At 41.5% G+C, this 21,889-nt stretch overlaps 1 protein-coding gene across 4 annotated transcripts; it reads right to left on the bottom strand.

Annotated features, from left to right (window-relative positions):
• Nucleotides 1-3,352: 3,352 nt before the first annotated feature.
• On the bottom strand, nt 3,353-20,975 carry RAD51D (RAD51 paralog D). Of its 4 annotated transcripts, none has more exons than XM_087958208.1 (11): nt 20,913-20,973; nt 20,062-20,153; nt 18,756-18,817; nt 17,341-17,459; nt 15,401-15,482; nt 13,171-13,305; nt 12,313-12,408; nt 10,481-10,571; nt 8,288-8,358; nt 7,514-7,675; nt 3,353-3,818 (listed from the first exon to the last, which is right to left on the bottom strand). In XM_087958208.1, the coding sequence occupies exons 2-11, from the start codon at nt 20,138-20,140 to the stop codon at nt 3,711-3,713; spliced, it is 1,005 nt and encodes a 334-aa protein (XP_087814334.1). In that variant the 5' UTR covers nt 20,141-20,153; nt 20,913-20,973; the 3' UTR covers nt 3,353-3,710. The 4 variants fall into 4 exon arrangements, with proteins under 4 accessions (XP_087814334.1, XP_026528242.1, XP_087814349.1 ...); XM_026672457.2 differs by having other exon boundaries at nt 20,850-20,971; XM_087958223.1 differs by lacking the exon at nt 17,341-17,459 and having other exon boundaries at nt 20,913-20,975.
• Between the last annotated feature and the right edge of the window lie 914 nt (nt 20,976-21,889).

Below are 21,889 nucleotides of genomic sequence, written 5' to 3'. Positions count from 1 at the left end.
CCCTGAGGTGCCCAACTAAGAGTCCTTCTCCCTTCACTAGTCAACGAACTGCCACATTTAATTACCACAGTTCCTTAACAGTTTTACTTACAGGTCTGTGGTGGAAAACCTATGGCATGAGTGCCACGTGTGGCACACGCAGCCTTCTCTGTGGGCACACTCGCCATCGCCCCAGCTCAGCTCCACCATGCATGCGTGCATGCCTCCTACCCGCCAGCTGGCCTTCGGATCTCTGCCGTGCATATGGGGGGGCGGGGCATATGCATGTTGGTGGGGCACATGCATGGGGGCCCACGGGCATGCACAGGGCACGGGCATACACAGGGGCACACAGGCATGGGGGTGCACCTTGCATTTGGGGTATGCACACAAGCACTTTGGGCAGTCGGGGCCCAAAAAGTTCACCATCACTGCTCTAGGTACTCCGCGATGTACGACAGCCATGGAGCCTGCCCATCATGATTGTATGTCCTGATTGCCATAAATCAGGTCACCCACACAATGGGCCCATTTTTATTATCTTTTTTTGTAGTGATTGTTAAATAATGGGCTTGCTATGAGCTAGGTTTTTTTTTTGGGGGGGGGAAGCATTGGAAAGTGTCCTGCAATCACATGACCATGAGATACTGCAAACAGCTGTAAATGTGGCCTGGTTGCTCAGTGCCCAAAATACTGTTATGTGACCGGGAGGAGGGGCAACTGCCTGAATCCTGGCCCCTAAGTACCTTCCAAATAGGTGCATGGTTTCTCTGAATAAGTGACCAATTGTAAGTTGAGGGGTTATCCGTATACAGGTAGTCCTCGTCTTACCATCATTCATTTAATGATCATACGTTACTGTCAGTATTCCAAGTAATGCACCTAGAGAAAATAGAACTCCAAAGCAGGCAAATTCCTCAAAGAACAATTTATTGGATATATTATATTGGAACAACTGGTGAAAGCCAACTCTGACAGTTCCCATGGCTTTCACCTAATTAAAAAGTAAAAGTTTCCCCTTTCCTCCAAGTCACTGGCCACACCGTCCAATCCAGTTGCTGGCCTATTGCTTGATTACTTCACTCCTTCTCTGGCCAGTCACCTGTGAGAATATCCTTGGTTCCCACAGGAAAACTGCATTGTTTTGGCTACAAAACCCCATCTAACTATTCCCTCCCCCCTCCCTCTATTGTGTGGCAACCCAAAATGGCCTCAGCCAGGTTCACTTCAGGGTTGACAGTTACGACAGCACTGAAAAAGGTGACTTGTGACCAGTTCTCACACTTACGACTATCGAAGCATCCCCAGACACACAATCAAACTTTGCAACTAGCATGTATTTATAATGGTTGCAGCGTCCTCCCAGGGTCCTTGGATTGTCATTTGCAACCTTCCTAGGGAACTTATGGCAAGCAGAGTCAATGGGGGAAGCCTGATTTGCTTAACTTAATAATTGTAGTGATTCTCTTAACGACAGCAAACAGGTCATAGAATGAGGCACACCTCATTTAACTAGTGAAGAGAAGGACCAGGGAAGACATGATAGCGATCTTCCAATATTTGAGGGGCTGCCACAGAAAGGAGGGGGTCAAACTATTTTCCAAAGCACCTGAAGGCCAGACAAGGAATAATGGATGGAAACTGAACAAGGAGAGATTTAATCTGGAAATAAGGAGAAACTTTCTGATAGTGAGAACAATCAACCAATGGAACAATTTGGCCTCGGAAGTTGTGGGAGCGCCATCCCTTGAGACCTTCAAGAAGAGATTGGACTGCCATTTGTCAGAAATGGTGCAGCAGGGTCTCCCACTTGGGCGGGGGGGGTTGGACTAAAAATGACCCATAAGGTCCCTTCCAATTCTGATTATCTGTTTTCTGTTAACTAGCTTCCTTAGAAACAAATTTCTCAGTTATGGTCATAAGTTGAGGACTACCTGTATTATTAACTTTAATTTTTTACTTTATTTAACTATTTTTCTTTTACCTCTAAAACTCAAAACTCAAAAAGAGTTATAGTCAGTAAAATCTCCTCCACTCTGTACATGGTGCAATGTGCTTATCTAATATTCAGCTTGCGGTTGAGCCAGCTTTCCACAATTCCAAGGACAAATCAGATTGCTTCTTGCAGTCCTCATTAAGAGTTCTGTAGAAATAACTTTTTGTCCTTGTAGCATTAAAAACAATTGATTTGAAAGGGAATCCCCACTGGTATTGAATTTCATTCTGCTTGTTTATCTGTCAGTGGTTTGAATTATTTTCTGCATGCAATGTAGCTACGCTGCCATCTTGGAAGAAGAATATTCTTTTACTGTTCCATTTAAACTCCTTTAGCCCAGTGAATGAAGAATATGAAGAACTTCAGCTTCTTCACTGCTGGGAAGCAGTGCTTCCTCAACCTTCTTTGGGTATTTCAAATAAGATTTAATCCCCTTCCCTTTGCGCAGTCTTCTTCCTTAACATTCTGTTTAAATTATCTTTGATATTTAGAAAGATAAACTGGTTATATAAATTAATAAAATAGCTAGATGGAAGAACAGAGAACTGAGCATGGTATTCTCATCAGTGGCTAGCCACATTCCCCTTCGTGTGATTAATATTTTTATATGAAACATCATTCCGTTGTATAAACCAAGAATAAGGTGTCCTGCACAATCCCTTTGCCATGGGCCATGTGGATTGTGGCCAATACCGGCTGAAGTCTCAAATATCTAAAAGGCATGACATTCATCACTGATACAAACAGCTTTTAGTGGTAGAGTTCTGGTTCATCAAATAACCTGTATACAAAGTGTCTACAAGAGCCTCATTTGATGTATATTTCTACCTTTGTGGTGGCTTATAAAATGACACACAATCAATACAGTGCCTACCAGGGGTGGGATGCAAATATTTTTTTACTACCAGTTCTGTGGGTGTGGCCATCTGACTAGGTGGGTGTGGTTTCTTCTCTTTTGTTTTTTTGCAGCACCCCCTTGTGCTGCAAGGGCGATTTTTCTCCCAGGAGGCTTCCCTAAGGCCCAGGAGGCAAAAAACGGAGTGGGGAGGCACAGCACACACACACACCCTGCGCACCCCTTTTTGTCTCCTGGGCCTCAGGGAAGTCTCCTGGGTGAAGCAGTAAGACAGCGAGGGGGATCCCGGCACAGCTGATCGTTGGAACAGCTGATCGTCAGTAGGAAAAAAATAAAAAAATACCAGTTCAGCCGAACCGGTAGCTGTTTTTTTTACTACCGGTTCGCCCGAACCAGACCAAACCAGTAGAATACCATCACTGGTACCTATGTTTCCTGTCCATTTCACAAAGCAAAAATCAGGATGTCAAGACACCCTAGTAATACAGGGAAAAATATGGAAGCTCCTTCGGATAAACAACTCCATTCAATATCCCTTTACTAATGACAAGCTGTACATTTATCTACAAAAATTGCAATTGCTGAAGAGTGACCCTTGACTTCAGTTAATCCAATGCACATTTCCTCAATTAACCAGTACAATATGATGTCCCAACCAAAGAAACTGTGTCCACCAAAAGTTTTTGACTTCAGATCATCCCTGATTGTAGGTCGTGTTCTTTCAGGATTCCGGGAGCTGACATCCAATAAATCAGTGAGGCAGATTCTGTCAGGAGAAGGCTGATATTGATTTTTATTCTTTGTTCTTCTAAAAACCAAATTGCTTTTTTTTTTCATTTTCAGACTTTCTGCAATCTTCAGGAAAGCCTTGGAAGTGAATCAGGAAGACACACTCCTGCCATCATTTAGTCCTTCTCCTGATCTGACCGGATTTCCCTTTTTCACTTCCCAGTTCCTCAGGTCTAGTTCTGCCTGAACTCCAAAAGCCTGTAAAAGAGAAGAACACTGTAAGAATCCCAACACAAGTAAATAGCAGAAAAGCCTACTACAGGCAGTCATGATTTACAATCATTCATTTAGCAACTATTTGAAGTTGTAACAGCACTGAAAAAAGTGACACGACCTCGCTCTTATGACCCTCACAGTGTCCTTGCAGTCGTGAGATCAAAATTCAGGGGCTTGCATCTAAGCATGTATTTATGATGGTTGCAGCATCCCGGAATCACATGACCGCCACCTTCCCAGAGGTCTTCCAGCAGTCAAAGTCAAGGGGGGGAGGCTGGATTCAATGAATGAATGTATGATTCACTTAACACCTGCAACAGCAATTTGCTTAAAGATCATAGCAAAAAAAAAGATAATAAAATCAGACACAACTCACTGAACAACCACATCACTTAACGAAGGAAATTCCAGTTCCCAACAATTGTGGTTGTAAGTCAAGGACTACCTGTCTCCAGTTGTAGAAGTTTCAACAATATTCATTATTTAATTACTATACTGCTTCTCACTGATAAGCAATGAGCTAAATGTTCAGCAGTGGTTTGAGGGAAGCACACTTTGGAAGTTTGTTTTCACATCAGTGTATTACCAGTATACTGTCCAGGGCTACAGATGTATGGTCTAAATTTAGAGAGAGAAAAAAAATAGTCATACAGGCTAATCCTTTTTAGGATTTATACTACAGTACCTTATAAAGATGGATTTATTTTATGACAAAAAATTTCTCTTCCCAGAACAAACCATTACATGAGTTCTAAAGGCAATCTTATCTTGGAACACTCTACCCTGTTTCTCCAACAATACGGCCTCCCCCAATAGGAAGTCCCAGCATGTTTTCTTGGCATGAAATGAAATTAAGCCCCTCCCCCCAAATTAAGGCCTATATTAAAACATGTGAAATGGGGGGGAATGGCGGGGGGACTTGCCGCGGCGTTTGGAGCAATGCCGCGGCGTTTGGCGCAGCCACGCGGTGTTTGGCGCAGCCACGGATGGCCAGCCAGGGCTCCTCCCTGCAAACGGAGCCTGGTGGAGACACTCGGCTTCAGGTGCTGCTTCCCTGGCTGGCAGGTCCAGCGGAGAGAGCCCGAAGCCGCCCGTCCTTTCCACTCCTCACCCAGCCTGTTCCTGTCCCCATGCATCTCCAAACTCACCGGCAGCTCCAAACGCTGCAGCGGCATGGGCATCGGGCAGAGGCGCTCACTCGGCGGGGCTCAGCTCGGAGGACGCGGTGCGGGCTGTCGCCTTGCCTCCCTGTCCACGGATGGGTGAGTGCTATCACTGCCTCAGGCGGCCTCTCCCAGTGGCCCCTTCCAGGTCGGGCTGGAGGGACTTGGGAAGGTAGCCAAGCTCGAGTCAGCCCGGTTCTTTCGCTTGGCAGGCGGCTGCGCACCAGCGGCTCGCTTTCACGGCTCTGCCAACCCCGCCCGGCTCCGGCGCAGCCCTGGCAGGATGAGTGGAGGGTCCGGCGGGGAGGTGCTCGCTGCTTTGGCCAGAGCTCCGCCGCCGGGCAGGAGGGCCTGCCTGTCAGCTGCGCTGGGCGCCCCAGGCAAAGCTCTTCGCACTCTGCCCGGCGCCAGGCAGGGATGGCGGCTGGGCGCTTCTCCCGGGGTGGGCTGATCCTGCGCTGTGGGCCCGGGAGATTCGCCTCCCCATGTGGGGTTGGGCTGCTCTCTTGGGCAGGGCAGGCTTTGTCGTACCGGTAGTAGGGTGTCGTTTTTAAAAGAATGGGCTTTGCCTTCGAACGATGCCTGGGAAGGCGGCGACAGGAGCGTCTGAAGCTGAGTGTCTCCGCTGGGCTCCATTTGCAGGAAGGACCCCTGGCCGGTCCCGCATGGCTGTGCCAAATGCTGTGTGGCTGCGCCAAACACCACAGCGTTGCTCTAAATGCCGCGGCAGCACGGGGAGAAGGGAAAGCAACAGTCACGGAAGGTCTCCCGATACAAAATGCCCCACCAATGCCGAGGTCAACATCCAAGCCATCGCCGCCCGCCTGCCCGAGGATGCAAGGGGGGGGGAATTAAGTCACCCCCGAAAAGACGGCCTAGCCATTTTTGGGGGGCTCAAAAAAAAAAAAAAAAGACCCGGCCTTATTATATGAGAAACATGGTAAATTCAAATTAGCAATACCTGCAGCTACATTTGGGTCACTCACTGCCCATCCTGCGATGGAAATATCCTGTACATCCTTCCAAACTTACTTAAGGGAAGGCCAACTTTATCCCTGAGCAGCTGAGTCTTTCAGTCAGAGACACGCCTTCTAAATTTGTTCACTAAGCACCAACATTCTCACATATTCCAATTCTCTGCCTCATCACACTTTATTAATTATTCAATTAAACTTTGAGACTCCTACAACCTGAAAAGCAAAATTTTGAACTTGGGTGTTATCTATTTATAGGATTGCCTCTCTAAATTAAGGCCACCTATCCATTCTTATAAAATAAATTATTGGCCTGTTAGTCTACATCTTTGTTTAGAAAAGTTCCCTCCCCCCCCCAAGTAAACAAAGAAACTAGAAAAAATAGTGGGTGTGTTTGTTTACTAAAATAGGAGCTATTTTGGGAAAATGCCCATATTTCTCAAAACTTCAAATGTGCCCATTATTCTAAAAACAATTAATCCTTCCATGCTTCCTGTCCCTTCCAGGGCTATGTTTGAAAATTAAATTACAACTGCATGCCTATTAATATCAAGGATAGGCAGGATATGTTTTCTGCTCAAAACTCAAAACCACAAACTAGCTGTAACTTTTTAAGCAAAGTCAGAGTCCCTGAACAATTGCAATTCTTCCTATCTTTTTATCTGTGCTTCTTTCTTAATACAGTTAACACAGTCCCATTTCTTAATTGTACTAATAATTAGCCTTCCCCAGTGTTGCATTTCTAGAGTCTTAGGTACCAGCTCCCATCAGCTCCAGCCAGTGCCAACAACTGACAAATGTTATCACATTCAGATAAAAATAGTGATGCTGCCATGTCTACTCTTGCATTAGAGTGCACCCACATAATAAGTCTCCACAGCCCTTCTGCACCTCTAAAACTCTACTAACCCTTCTTTAATTTTGGTGCCTTCCAGAACCATTGACTACAATATTCATTATGCTCAGCCAGCGTGTAACCTGGCCATGCAGGTTGAGACTGAGGGGAATTGTCGTTAAGTAAATATGCTGGCTCAGAATCATGCAGTTCATTATATTTGGATGAGCTGACCTACTATAGTCATTCAGAGGTGCCAGATTTGGGGAAGACTATTTTCCTGGGGATGGGGGAAGGGACTTGAATGATGTTTATTATGAATGAAGTTTAATCTGAATGAAATTTAATATGAACGATGTTTAATATGAAAGCTATTATGAATGAGCCCAGGTCTCCTACTTAAGATTCCATCCTACTTCTTAACTATTAGGTTACACTGCTGATAAATGATTGGCTGTACTGGCAAGGAATTCTGAGAGATGTATTTCCAAAACAATTGAACATCCCTAAGTTGGAGAAGTTTGATATATGGAGGCCACAGTGTAGACCAGGGGTCTCCAACCTTGGCAACTTTAAGACTTATGAGTTTCAACTCCCAGAATTCCTCAGCCAGCTGGCAGAGGCACTCTGGGAGATGGTCCACAAGTCTTAAAGTTGCCAAGATTGGAGACCCCTGGTGTAGACAACTGTTACATGTTCTCTCACCTGTCGAGAAGATTTCATCAAAGAAGCAACTCGACCTTCTTTCTCAGAATTGACTTTTCTCTTCTCCAGCAGCAGCCGAGTGTTAGGTATGAAACTCCATGAGCGACCCAATGCTGGTTTAAAACCACCAGCAGCAGCAGCTCTAGTCACATGATTGGTCAACTAAAAGATAACAGATAGTTTAAGCATCGCTATAGTCATAAGCTGAGGACCACCTGTATTCTAAAAGGTTTATTAAGCCCATTTGGAAAAAAAACAGTCTTAGAAGTAAAGGCAGTGGTGGGATTCTACCAGTTTGGGTGAACCAGTAGTTCTGGTGATTTGGCCCCGCCCATCCACCCTTGCTCTTTCCAGTGCTTTATTTCCTTGTCTTGGAGCACAGCTGATTTGCACGGCAGAGCGGTTTTGCTGTGCCTCAGCTGTTTTACTCACTGGGGCTGCAGTAGAAGGTACGTATTATAGCTGAAAATTGCCTTTTTTAAATGGTGTGCACGCCCGCAAAGCATGCGATCACCGAACCGGTTGTTACACCAGTTGAATTGCATCATTGAGCAAAGGTAATGCCGGAGAGTGATGCTTTGTTTTATAGAATCCACGTGACACCCCCATTTTTTTAGATTAAACTTTAAATAAAACCTTTTTTAGAACAAAATTTATTCTTCTTTTAGAATAAAAAACAAGGACCTAGCTCACACCAGAAGAGCAGAACTATAGCACTTATGCACACATAAAGCCAAAAGGAAGCATAAGGAAAAGCCTGGGCCACATACTTACCAATATGGCGATCCCAAATTCTTTGGCAAGGGTTTTCATCTCCCTAGCCAAATGCATCATGAGGGCCATGCCTACAAAGTGAGATGGAGAGATCACCGCACTTAAAGCTATACAATTCTCTTTATTCATTGTATTTCCCCTAGACTCTGGGGATTGCCTCAAAATATACACCTATCTAGCAGAAGGGAAGCAAGAAAAACTTTCTATATCACATCCATGCTGGAGAAGCCTTTCCAAACTGTACGAGCTAGGAACACCTAGCTTTCTGATTATAAAGGGCCTTGACCATTTATTACTTCAGATTTGTTTTTAAAAAATATCACTGGAATAATCGGCTGGAAGAAGTATGAACCTAAGAATGTTTGTTTAGAATACAGTTGTGATGCAACACCCCTTCAAGGGACCAAATAGGGAAACGATGCCTTGGATTGGGATGGGCATTTGGTGGCCTTGAATAACTTTCCTTTTTTCCACAATCTGAAAGGCTTCATTTGATAGAGGGACCATCTGTTAATAATTGCTTCTCTGAGTTCTTGTAAGCTTCTGCTTGAGTCAACAATGGAAGTATTTTGTCACCTTGTCTTGGGGGTAGATAGCACATTTGTGAACCAAGTTATCACTTTACATTAAAATAGGTTGTTGTTTTTGGAACAGCATGGTTAACAAACATGGAAATTATATTAATGCAGGTTTAGGATTTAGTTGGTTGTGTAAACCTTATCCCCTGAGAAGTATAACAGAGAGTCAATTTGATCCAATGATTAAAGCAGTAGCCAAGTAACCAGGAGACTGTGAGTTCTAGTCCCTCCTTAGCCATGATAGCCAGTTGAGTAACCTTGGGCCAGTCACTTTCTCTCAGCCCAACCCACTTCACAGGGTTGTGTGAAGTTTCCCCCCAGTTTTGTGGGGAAAATAGGAAGAGGAGGATGTGTTGGATATGTTCACCACCTTAATTTATTTATAAAAATAACAAAGATGGAATGCCAATAGCACTTAGACTTATATACCACTTCACAGTGCTTTACAGCCCTTTCTAAGTGGTTTACAGTCAGCCTATTGCCCCCAACAATCTGGAACCTCATTTTACCAGTCTCAGAAGGATGGAAGACTGAGTCAACCTTGAGCCTGGTGAGATTCAATCTGCCAAACTGCACGCAGCCAGCAGGCAGCAGAAGTAGCCTGCAGTACTGCATTCTAACCACTGCACCACCACAGCTCTATAAATTAATATGTTGCTTGCTAGCATGAATGAAAGGTCTAATGTCATTCTGTGACAGCGTTCACTAATCTAGTGCAAAGGAGCTGGACATGTAACAAAAGTTTCCCGGTTCATCTCTTGTAATTCCCAGCCACAGGGACTAAAAGATGTGGAAGCTGTCACATCATACCCTAAGAAGAAAAATGGAATGGTGAAGATTAAAGTATTATGTCTATTTACAGCTTTTCATATGCCATAAGGAATCTTTTCTAAAGAAAATCAATCCTATTCTTTGGAAGAACTGATACTGAAGCTGAAGTTCAAATGCTTTGATCACCAAATGAGAAGAGAAGACTCATTGGAAAAGACTCTGATCTTGGGAAAGACAGAAGGCAAAAGGAGAAGGGGACAGCACAGGATAAGATGTTTAGATAGTGTCGTCGATGCAATGAATTTGAGCAGGCTCCAGGAGACTTTAAGTACAGGAGGAGGCCTATTGCGCTAAAGCCCACTGGGTTGCACAAGAGTTGGACATGACTTAGCAACTGAACAACAACAAATAACTGTAAGGAACCTTAAGTATTATAGTGTGGTACTTTGTGATATTTGTGTACTATACTTTTACACTCAACTACTACTTCATACATATGAAACTTTATTCCTACAGAATTTTGAACATGCAGAAAATAGGTTGTCTCATTGAATGTGACCAGGGAACCTTTGTGATTTTAGTTTTCTTAGCCCTGCTAATCTCTCTAGTGTCCTCCATGTTTCAAAATGTTATTTTTAACTCTTTAAGTCAGGGTGTCCAACTTTGGCAGCTTTAGGACTTTAGGGAATTTTGGGAGTTGAAGTCCACAGGTCTTAAAGTTGTCACGGTTGGACACACCTGCTTTATGCTATGGACCACCTAGGATATGATTCTGCAAAACAATAGGACATTAATGAAGCATATTAAGAAACATTCTCTGTGATGATAGATGTGCATGACTGACCATCAGGCTGCCGAAGTCCCAAGAAAGGGCAGATTACAGCAGAAACAGAATCCACAATAAGCAGCTTCACTGGTCCAGAGGTGCTGAGAATCTTAAAAAAGCAATAATAAAAGCAAAGGGCAAATGAAATAAAATTACAAATACAAATCAGAAATTACAACAAGCCAAAGGGTACCTTTCCATGGAATAGGGAAGTAGATGAGGAAGATGAAGCATCCAAAAACTCAACTTTGCTTATAGTTTAAAGCAGGGGTGTCCAACCTTGGCAACTTTAAGACTTGTGGACTTCAACTCCCAGAATTCCTCAGCCAGCAAAGCTGGCTGAGGAATTCTGGGAGTTGAAGTCCACAAGTCTTAAAGTTGCCAAGGTTGGACACCCCTGGTTTAAAGCCATGGCTTCCCATGTCCTATATGCTATCTATGCCTAAATTCTGCACCAGGAAATACTAGTGTTAAATCAAAGGCATCTGATTAGGCTGGGAGCTTCCTATTTTAATTATATTGAGTAGATCTATAATCATAGCTGTTAGGGATATACACCCTAGCAGAACGTGCAACGGCAGTCTAGCAGACAGGCAGATATGTGAGACAAAATGTAGTAGCTTACACTCAGTAAGACAGATACACTGTGCAAGTTAAATAGTTTTTATTCCAGCAAGAGTTATAGCATAGTCAAACGGTCCATACGTCATACACTAAGTTCAGTCAGTCCGGGGGTTAATCAGTTTGCAAAGTCCAGTGTCGAAAAAGAGTTCATTAAACTTACAATCAATCAGTCCAGTGATATATCTCTTTTGCAGTCAGAGATATGAAGAAAAATCAAACCCCTTTTCTTCTTTCAGCAAACACGCAGTTATCACCATCAATTCATCATTGTCAGCAATCCAGTATAAGCCAGGGAAACAGTGAGCTCTCTTGCTCCCTCTTATGGTGATTTTACAACCGCACCCAAAAACTTGGTTTACAGTTTAAAGTGATACATACACTTAAACTCACTAACATAGTTTATATATTATTTTACACAAACTAAGTTAGGTAACCAATGTTATCCCTAACAATAGCCCTCTTCAGAAATTTGGGAGAGTAGATAAATGGAATGGTGATGGTGAGGTTGTAGTGGGGATTCAATGTAATGGGTTAGGAAAGGAAAGGAGAAAGTGGGAGATAATAGCCAGTATGACAATCCAGCCTTTTTTAAACAGGGAACACAACTTGCAGTATCCTCTGAAAGTTTTATTTTTAAGGCTAAAAAAAGGCAGAATTTATTAATCCAATTTACATAGCTGCCTATCTCACAAGAAGAAGAATATTAAGCAGGTAGAAGTATGCATATGAATTGTATTTCACTGATTCAGTTTAATGTTAAATCAGAACTGAAATTTGATTAATTTTAAATCTGATTTTGGCCCTATGATTTTGGGTGTACAAATCCCCAACATACCACTCAAAAGCCAAGGCTGGCCCTTGGTTTTAAAAAATGTTACCCACCCAGTACAAGAATATAGTACGAAGTGCATAAAGTGAGAATTGTAATAGCGTAATACGGTAGAAATAAGCAAATAATAGTGATAAATTGGATGTATAACATGATGGAGAGAGTATATTGTATGAGAGACTTAATTAGGATGTATAAGATGTTGAGGAAAAAAGAGGCCTGATGTAACCAGTACACAAAGACATTGTATAATTGGAACGGTTATGTATATTAAGGAAAAATGTACAATAAAATTTATATTTAAAAAAATGTTACCCACCCTGCCCTCCTCACCCTTCTGGCACTCATGTATTCTGATAAGCCCACAAACAACAAGCATTGGCCAGTAAGCACCTACCTGCTGGGACATATAACTGTGGACTTCCTGCAGCACATCAAGTATTTTGTAGGCATCAAATGCACGAAAAACCTGGATTCTCCGCAATGCCTCAGCCTACAAGGTAACGGGGTAAGGAACAAGGTAAAGTAATACATCCTGGATGCCCCTGTCAAGTTGGGATGCTCACCAAGATGAGGATTAAAAAAAAAAAAGAGGGTAGCCACAATCGTGTAACCAAAGCCTCACCCCCCACTATATTGGAGCAGCAAATCAGATCGTTGCTTTTGGTGTTCAGAGTTTATCTCAGAATATTGTTTTTAATCAAACTAATTTGAAGAGCCGTTTTGCTCTAGTGATTAAGGTATCAGCCTAGAACAGGGGTGTCAAACTCAAGGCCCGTGGGGTGCTTAAATCCGGCCCCATAGGGCCACCCTAGAAGCAACAACGATCACAAGAATGGTGCTTGTTTGCAGAATGGCAATCTCATTAGGAAAGCCATACCATGTGTAGCCTGGGCAGGCCCATCAGTAGCTGCAAAATATCCACAGAGGTAAGTGGAGTGCTTTGTGCATGCTGGTGGGCCCTGTAACTGGTCAAGGCCTCCTGGGCTTAGTGGGATGGAGCAACTGGCAGTGGGCTGCAACAACTTTTCTGTGCACAGGTCGGGGAAATGAGTGGCTAAGGTGGGGGAGAGACAGTGTGCCGCTATGGTTGTAACTGTGGATGGACTTCTAAGAATCCAAATCCACTGCGGCGATCAGCATAATTAGCCTGCAGTACTGCATTCTAACCACTACGCCACCAGTTACCACGCCACCTAGATACTCTTCTAGGTACAAACACCCTCCCCCCACGAGTACTTTCTGCTCAGCTGACCTGCTCTTCCTCATCCTCAGTTAAGCAATTCAGTAACTCCAGTAGACGGGCACTGGTGAAGCCTCCAGTTGAGTCAATGTACAGGACAGTCTGCTTGAGATTATGGGATACATTTGCAGCTACAATGAGGCACACCTAGAGACACAACAAGAGGCAGAGCTTAAGACTCGTGTAATTTCTGAAATTAGAATACACAAAAGCAGCCTTTTTCATAGCCTACTTTCCAAAAGTTTGAAAAAAAACCCAGCAAATCACAAACTAGGATTTCAACTCCCAAGATTTGTCCCAGATTACGAATCTTGAATTTGGGGAGCATGAAATGCCAGTCATTTGGAGTTCAGATAACATGATAAATCACAAAGCTAGAATATGGAGCAAATGGAAGCAAGATGAGACTGCATCCAAGCACTTTATCCAATATATTTAGCTGAGTGAGTCTTGCAAAAATTCCTCAAGGGTGAGCGCCTACTTCCTCCAAATTCTCAAGCAGAAAGAAAGATTTTCTAAGGCAATGCTTGCTAGCACTCACATACACACATCATTAAGTAAAGATATAATGGGGTTATTTTTGCTTTTTGCTGTATACTACTTTTCTTCATAAGCAATTTGATGTCTTAAAAGGAAAACCATTGTTCTCCTCCTTACAAGTGAAACCACACAGTTAATTTTTTACTACACTTGGGCTAATACATGGGACAGGTTACTAAGGGTCAAGGAAAAACAACTTTGGGTTGGAGGTTACCCCAGACAACAGCACATGGATAGGAAAAAGTTCCACTACACTCACACACACACACACACACACACCAAAAAGAAAAAAGAAAAAGCAACCATTGTGCTTTTCCCTTCCCAAATATATCCCATTGAAGCCAGTTATTATAGGAACAATATGATGTGGTTTGGTTTGGTTTGGCTAATGATGATATAAGGATCCATAAAACTATGGATATCTTAGCATGATATGTGAGCAAAGACTAATTTTAAAAGGCAACCTCCTAGCTTTGATGCTTTCCTCTTTTTCTTTCCCATTATTTTGTGTTTCATCTTCACCCTTCATATCTGATGTCTAAAGATTCACTGGACAGAGTTCCAGGAAACCAAATCCAACTTATCTAGAGACAGCAGGTCAGCTGATATTATAAGCCCAGAGGTAGAGATTGTGTCCCTTGTGATAAAACTCATTCATAAAACCTACTGGGGGGGGGGAGGGAGGGAGGGAGAGATCTCAAAGATGTCTGCCAAATCAAGGATTTTGCTATTTTTAATCAAGGTTTTGATTATCAAGGATTTTACTAAAAGGCCCTACTTCCACAGTCAGAAGGCACCAGAAAACAGACAAGTTTTAAAGAGGCAGGAATGGATTGTTACAATGAATTTGTGTTTGTGGGCAAGCTCAGTTTGGGAAAGTACCTAGCTGAGGGTGCAATGAGCCACAAACGCCTACATCTATACCCAACACATCAAAGTTTTGTGCCACTTGCAGAAAAACCTGGCTAAATAATCAGACACAGAGAGAAATTCTTTGATCTATGCCTCAAGAGGGAAAAACTAATCAGCCATAATCAGAAACTATTAAAATCTACAAAGCTCCTTCTTTAGCTGGCTTCCATTGCAGCACGTTCTCCAATTTGATAAAGGACTTGCTGCCTTCAAGTGCAGTAGAGAAAATTTCCCCAATACTAGTAATAAAACTGCTACTGGCACTCTGATCAACTTCCCTACAAGGAAAAGGAAGGTTATCATGTCCTTAGGCTCGAAATATCATACAAGTCAATCTTCTGGCAACCCCATCTCTGCAAGAAAAGCTGGATTTCAGCCCCTTAAAGAATAGGACACATTGCTTCAAATCCTGCCCTCCCCCTTTCATATAAGGTAAACCAATATCCCTTGTCAAAACTCCTACAGGGAGAGGCTAGCATATCTTTGACAACTTGTAGCAATGTGGATCCATCTCCCATTCAATCTTGCTTGTTGCAATGTACAATTCTCCATAGATGTGTGCTGCAAAAAGTATTTTGCTACCATAAAGCAAAACAAACGTCAAAACCAGAAAAGTTATTTCTTGTAGGGCCTTTGAAAAGGAGAATCCACCAAAGTTGACAGTGGTTGAGTAAAACATAATTTTCCTCACGATTTTTGTATACATATTGCGTGTTTATAAGATTATGCTCTACCTAAAGTCCAATGAGAAGATAACAGACAATAGCCAACTAGGTCAAGAACAGCCAACCTGAGTTTTTCCAGCACTGGGTGCTCCAACAAGTTCTGTCACTTCCCCCGTGTATATACCAGAGTCAAGAAGTTTGTCCAAGCTATAACAACAAAAGAGGGCGGAAAATGAGAATTTAAGAACATATGCATCCCAATGTTCATCTTGTACTTTATCACATGTATCTCCTTCTCAAGTGTCTTCTCTCCCAAAGGACAAAAGAGCAGTCAGAGTAGGGTCTCTATTTAGGCTCAGAAATTCAATGTTGTTGCTTGCCCAACATAAAGAGAGGGCAAAGCAAACCAAAGAGTGATTACCCTGCCAGTTTCATCCCTGGCAAGTCAGTTTCACAGCAGCTCATCTGCCCACCAACCTTGCTCAATTCAGAAGCCTTCAAACATGCCAGGCTACAGCTCTTATGCCCAACCACCATGGCTGTCCTGATTATTCATTGTAGGCCAATCTTTCTACAAGCAGTTGGAAGGGGAAGACTATTCTCTGCCATATTAAGAGGGGGGAAATGAACTTACAGCAAACTAGGGCTGAATGGATGGTTGATCTGGATAGAGAACTGATCCATGACAGGCAAGATACTGTTTAATGTACTTGGATCCATATTCAAAGATTCCTCAACCACAGAAAATTAATTGGGCAATTTAAGGTCAGTCGTTATCTCTTAGTTCACTTCCCTCACTTGGTTGCTATATGGCTATTTATTTATTCATTAGATTTATAACCTGCCTTTCCTAGAACCACCTGGAATTTCTGGAGGAAAGGTGAGATATGCATCTAATAGAAAAAGCAAATATTGCCAGTTAAAGCTCATGTTTATATTCATGGAATTGTTAATTCTCATTTTCTGCTCACTAAATTGAGCTCCTGTATCTCATTAAATGGGTTAAATTCAACGTGCCCAGATTTCAGGGTCTCAGGTGGCGTATAAATTTAATAAATTATTATTTTTCAAACACCTATTATTGAATAGACAGCTCTAAAACAGTAAATGATTACTTTTATTCTTGCACTTTCTTTAAGAGAGCCGCAGTGGTACAGCAGTTAGAATGCAGTATTGCAATCTAATTCTGCCAATTGTCAGAATAAGTTCTCACAGGCTCAAAGTTGGTAAAATGAGGACCCAGATTATTGAGGGCAATATGCTGACTCTGTAAACTGCTTAGAAGGTGCTGCAAAGCACTGTGAAGCAGTATGTAAGTGCTATTGCTATTGCTCTTAAATTTCTATTTTTTTTTATTAAACTTCTATGCCACCCATCTTGCCAAGGTAATTCTAGGCAGCTTACTCATTCCTTAAAAACACCATATAAAACATTAAAAAGAATAAAGACCACACATTTAACTTTCAGTTAAAATTCAATACATTTTCCTTCCCCGTTCATCTTCCATTAGTATAAGTGGTCCTCTTTCCCTGCTTTTGCTCCCACAATACACTATGAGAAAGAAGCCTGAGGAACGTGGCTCATGTCTCAGCCCATTCCTAGGCCCCTCCTCAGTTAACAGCAATGCTATCATAACAGTTGACATGGTGATTGAGATGGCATGAACTGCTTAATGAATCATGGCTTGTTCCATTAGGAATAAACCTAACTGAAGCCATACAGAAGGTGTACGGACCTTCTGAGGTCCATACACAGACTGAGTCACAAGTTAGTGAGCTACATTTTAACCTAGTATGGTTTATAAGCAATGGAGCGAAGTAAAACCATGGTCTGGTTAACTGTAGTTAAATGGATGGTGAAAGTACAGCCACTAGCTATATTCTGTTTAAAAAAAATATATATGGAAAACTGCTCTTGTATTTAGCTCTGCAAGGATGTGGAACAAGGCCCCCCCTGCATTTGTGGTGTAACCCTTATATATGTGAGCTTAAAAATTAATGGAGGTCTGTTTTAGATAAAAGGTTGCCCTCAACATAACACAGCGCTCTGATTAATCACCCCTTGCCTTTCAATTCCAGTAGACAAGATTGCTGTGGTGTGCTTCAATTCTTCATAGAGATCTGCCCCATTGACTGGGAAGGAGGAAAACTGTGCCAGCAATACACGTCGTACCGCAACTAAGGTCTGTAACAGAAGATTATCAATCTCTTACCATCTGCAGCTTTAGCATTAACAAGGGTCAAAACAACCAGCGGCTGGAGCAGTGTTTGTCAACTGTGGCAACTTCCTGACGTATGGTATCCAGAATTCTCCAGCCAGCATGGCGATTATTGAAAATTCTGGGAGTTGAAGTCGCCAGAATTGGGAAACACTCAGCATGATGAACAAAAGGCCTTCTAGGCCAATATACAGGCCAATAAATTAGCATCTCAATTAGCATTAGGGATACTGTTCTCCACTGTGCCCACCAAAACTCCTTACCCTCCTAATTAAAGCAAACATTTTAAATGTTTATTTTTCCTGGTGTTTACTCTAGATAAAACAGGCCTCAGGCCTACAACTCAAACAACTACAAGTCAACATTTTATTGCTCAACAGCCAGCTGAGACTGAAAGAAAAAAAAATTAGGGGAGCCAAAAAACGAAATTAGGGGACAACTTAGGGGATGAGTCCAAGGGGCTAAAAAGGTCAATAGGGGAGAAAGGAGGAAATGAGCCAAAGGGGCAACAGTTGACAGAACATCAAATCCCAGCCAAGCTGCCAAACCACAAAGGTTGGAGACCGCTGAATTACAGTATAGTGAAGAAGAGGGGGGAAATCAGCACTATGCATTTAAAATTATACAGAAGGGGAAAAGAGATCCCCAAGTAATTTCTGATTATGCAAGAAGCACTAGCTGACACCAATGACACCAAGACAGTGTGTGGACATTGACATTTATCTGCCACCATTGACCACACTTGCTGATTGCATCATCATTGGTCCTCTTAAACCCCTCATGTAGCTTAGTTCTGAGACAGTTGGCTATAAGATGGAAAACTACTCTACATTATAAATATTATAGTTTTTATAAACCCATATTACTCTTTTAAGTCTATAATATGTTCATGGCCCTAAAGATGAACACCCTTAAATATCATCTTGCAGATCTGTCTATATAAACCAGGGGTGTCAAACTCACGTCGTCATGTGACATATCAAGACTTTTTTCCTCTTCGCTAAACTGGGCATGGGCGTGGCCAGCGCATGACGAATCCAGCCCACAGGCTGGGAGTTTGACAGCCCTGATATATTAATTATTTCAAGAGCTTCTCAATTTTTTTCAAGTTCTACAAAACAAATATAAATATTCCTCCAATCACAATGAAATCACAGGGAATATTTATTTGTTCCTTGTTTTATTAGGGATCAGTCAGAACTATGCAACATTTTGTGTGGTGAAATATGTAATAATCATCTCTAGAGACTCCTTGTACTCACCTTGTATGATAAGGAATTCTTCTGGGCAATGTCCTCCAGATCCGATGAGACAAGATCAACCACTACAAAACGTTTGGAAAGAAAGAGAAAAGGAGATGAAAAATAGGAAAAAGCTTCAGCTGTAATGTAATTTTAATAAAAGATTTTACATAAGCTATACAAACCTCAGAAACATAAATACTTCAATGAATACTCCAGCTTCAACCATAACAACACAAGAGCAAACAATAGATACAAACTCAAGGTTAACCGCACCAAACTTGATTGCAGGAAATACAACTTCAGCAACAGAGTGGTCAATGTCTGGAATACTCTACCTGACTCTGTGGTTTCTTCCCCAAACCCCAAAAACTTTAACCTTAGACTGTCTACTAACCTCACCCCTTTCCTAAGAAACCTGTATTCATAAACGCACCAACGTGCCTACCGTCCCTGTCCTATTGTTTCTTTTTCTTTTTTTCCTTTTTCTTATATGTATCCATGTATTCATAACTATGTTTTTTTTACTTATACCTATTATCTTGTAAGCAATTGACAAAAATAAATAAATAAAAAATAATAAATAAATAAATAAAAATAGGAAAAAACAGTAAATATGAAAGAATGAAAGAAAATGTAAGGAATAAAAGAAGCAATTTCTGATCTTCTTTACAAAATTAGAAACATAGTAACCTCAATCTTCAGCTTCCCAAATTACATATTGTAGTTTCCTTTTTCCTTCTTCAAAACTTTTGAATCAATAAATCTCCAAATCCCCTATTTATTTTTATCTATTTTCAGCAAAAAGTCAACAAAGGATTTGCAGTCTTTTATTGTCAGTCACTAGATAGGAGACATGACAAGATGAACTAATGTTACTTTATTGTAAGGCTACATTAACAGAATCATGCAAATCTGCTGGGACAAACATCCAGTCTCCACTTTTAACTACTTGATTTGTTAGCGCAGATCTTTTCTAAGTTTTTTTCCCCCTCTGACTTTGAAATGACTGTGGGCTCCTGCCTCTCATCTGGTTATTTTCTAGGCTGCATCTCCTCTCTTTCCCCAAGGTCACCCACACATTCCATTTATAAAAGTCATTTTTGTTCCTTCCTTAATCAACTTATCCCATCAGAGCTCTGAGTCGCTTCCCTTAATCTCACCCTGATCGTTCTTCCAGCCACTTTGCACTTTCTAGCTACACAAAAAATTACAATTGGAAGAGATCACTGGATTCTCTGAAGAATCTGCTCTGCTCACTATAGCCAATGTAACCCCTAAATTGTGGGACAACTTGCTCCTTATTCTCTGACCCCCAGTCAGCTACCTGTTTTGATGCCATTGGCTTTTAGCACCTGCACCATTTCATCCGAGAAGCCAGGACACAGGCCCACACGAAGGATCATCCCTGGAATGAACCTAGATAGAAAAGGCAGACAGTTGGATCATTTCTAGCACCATTTGTGAGATCTGCTAGTATATTTCACCTATGTCTCCAGAATCGCATCCCTTGTTGTGTAGGAAAGACAAAAGGGCTTTACTCTGATACACACAACACAGAAACAGTACTTTACCCAACAATGCATTACTGTATAAAACTGCAGGCAGACATCTAAAGAAATGAATTAAAGTTTGTTTGTTTGTTTGTTTATTTTTGTCAATTGCTTACAAAATAATAGGTATAAGTAAAAACATAGTTATGAATACATGGATACATATAAGAAAAATAAAAAATAAGAATAAAAGAATAAAACCAACACACAAATCTTAAGATGTAGCTGGGTTCACAGACTGGACCGGTCTTAATTAAAAGTGATGGGGTTTGCTCAGCTTGTTGTTGGAACCCATTTTCTTAGCAAAAGATGCTAACCAGACTGTCACTTTAAAGCAGAATTGGCTCGGTTAGGATCATCTATATATTACATGTTTAGGTTTTCCGGGTCTCGCTTCCTTCACTCCTTTGAACCACTTGCTAGCACAATTGCACATCGCATAGAAACAGCATGAAATACATTTACTTGTGGCTAACTGATCCCCCCACAATTACCACTTTTTGCAAAAGCTGCACAAAAGAGAGAAAGCACGCAGCAACATTAAGTCAAAGGAAATATTTACCTAACTTGTCTTCAGAGGCAAATAAGCCCCAACCCTTTCTTCTCCCCGCAGCTTCCAACTCACTTATGAGCGCTTCACTTTCCCCGCCGTTTCCTTCATTTTGATTCCTTCCTAGAGCGATCGCTGCTCCAAGCCCTGTTTAGCGCCATCTACTGGCTGGACCCTGAACTTTTGCTTCCAATTCTACTTACCGTACAAAAATAGAATAGAATAGAATAGAATAGAATAGAATAGAATAGAATAGAATAGAATAGAATAGAATAGGAATAGGAATAGGAATAGAATAGAATAGAATAGAATAGAATAGAATAGAATAGAATAGAATAGAATAGAATAGAATAGAATTAATTTAGATCTCCATATTTCCTTGGAAGTGTGTTTGGTTTTGATATATATAATGCTATTTAAAACTTTACAATATCATATTTAAATATTTAAATATAATGTTTGAGCAGGTGTGTACATGTGGCTGGATGAATATCTTCATATATGAAGAACAGCTGCAGATTTTGGTTCTGGCTGGCTAGTCTAAAGAAAAGAAGAATTAGGGGTGACATGATAGCAGTATTTCAATATTTGAGAGGCTGCCACAAAGAAGAGGGAGTCAAGCTGTTCTCCAGAAACTGATCAAAGAGAGAAGCAACCTGGAATCAAGGAGTAATTGGATAGTAAGGACAATTAACCAGAGGATCAGCTTGCCTTCAGAAATCGTGGGTGCTCCATCACTGGAGGTTTTTAAAAAGAGACTGGACAGTCACTTGTCTGAGATTGTATAGGTGCTCCTGCTTGAGCAGGGAGCTGGACTAGAAGACCTCCAAGACCCCTTCCAGCTCCTATTCTATTCTATATATTGGCCATATCTTCATTCAATGGCTATTAACTCTGTTAATAAAAACTTATCGATTTCCTATCAGTCAGACTAATCTAGTCCTTTCCTTTTTCATAGTATAGCTTGAATTTAAGACGAAAGGGCGCATTTTGTTGGGGTTTTTGTTGTTTGTTTTCCTTTCTGGAATGCCATTTCTGAATATAATTTCTGA

The sequence above is a fragment of the Notechis scutatus genome, chromosome 1 (assembly GCF_049901735.1).
Source record: "Notechis scutatus isolate UNSWTSFEM ecotype Mainland chromosome 1, rNotScu1.2, whole genome shotgun sequence".
Classification (NCBI taxonomy): domain Eukaryota; kingdom Metazoa; phylum Chordata; class Lepidosauria; order Squamata; family Elapidae; genus Notechis; species Notechis scutatus.
Note: the sequence above shows the minus strand (reverse complement) of the source record. Positions and strands in the feature narration are given on the sequence as shown.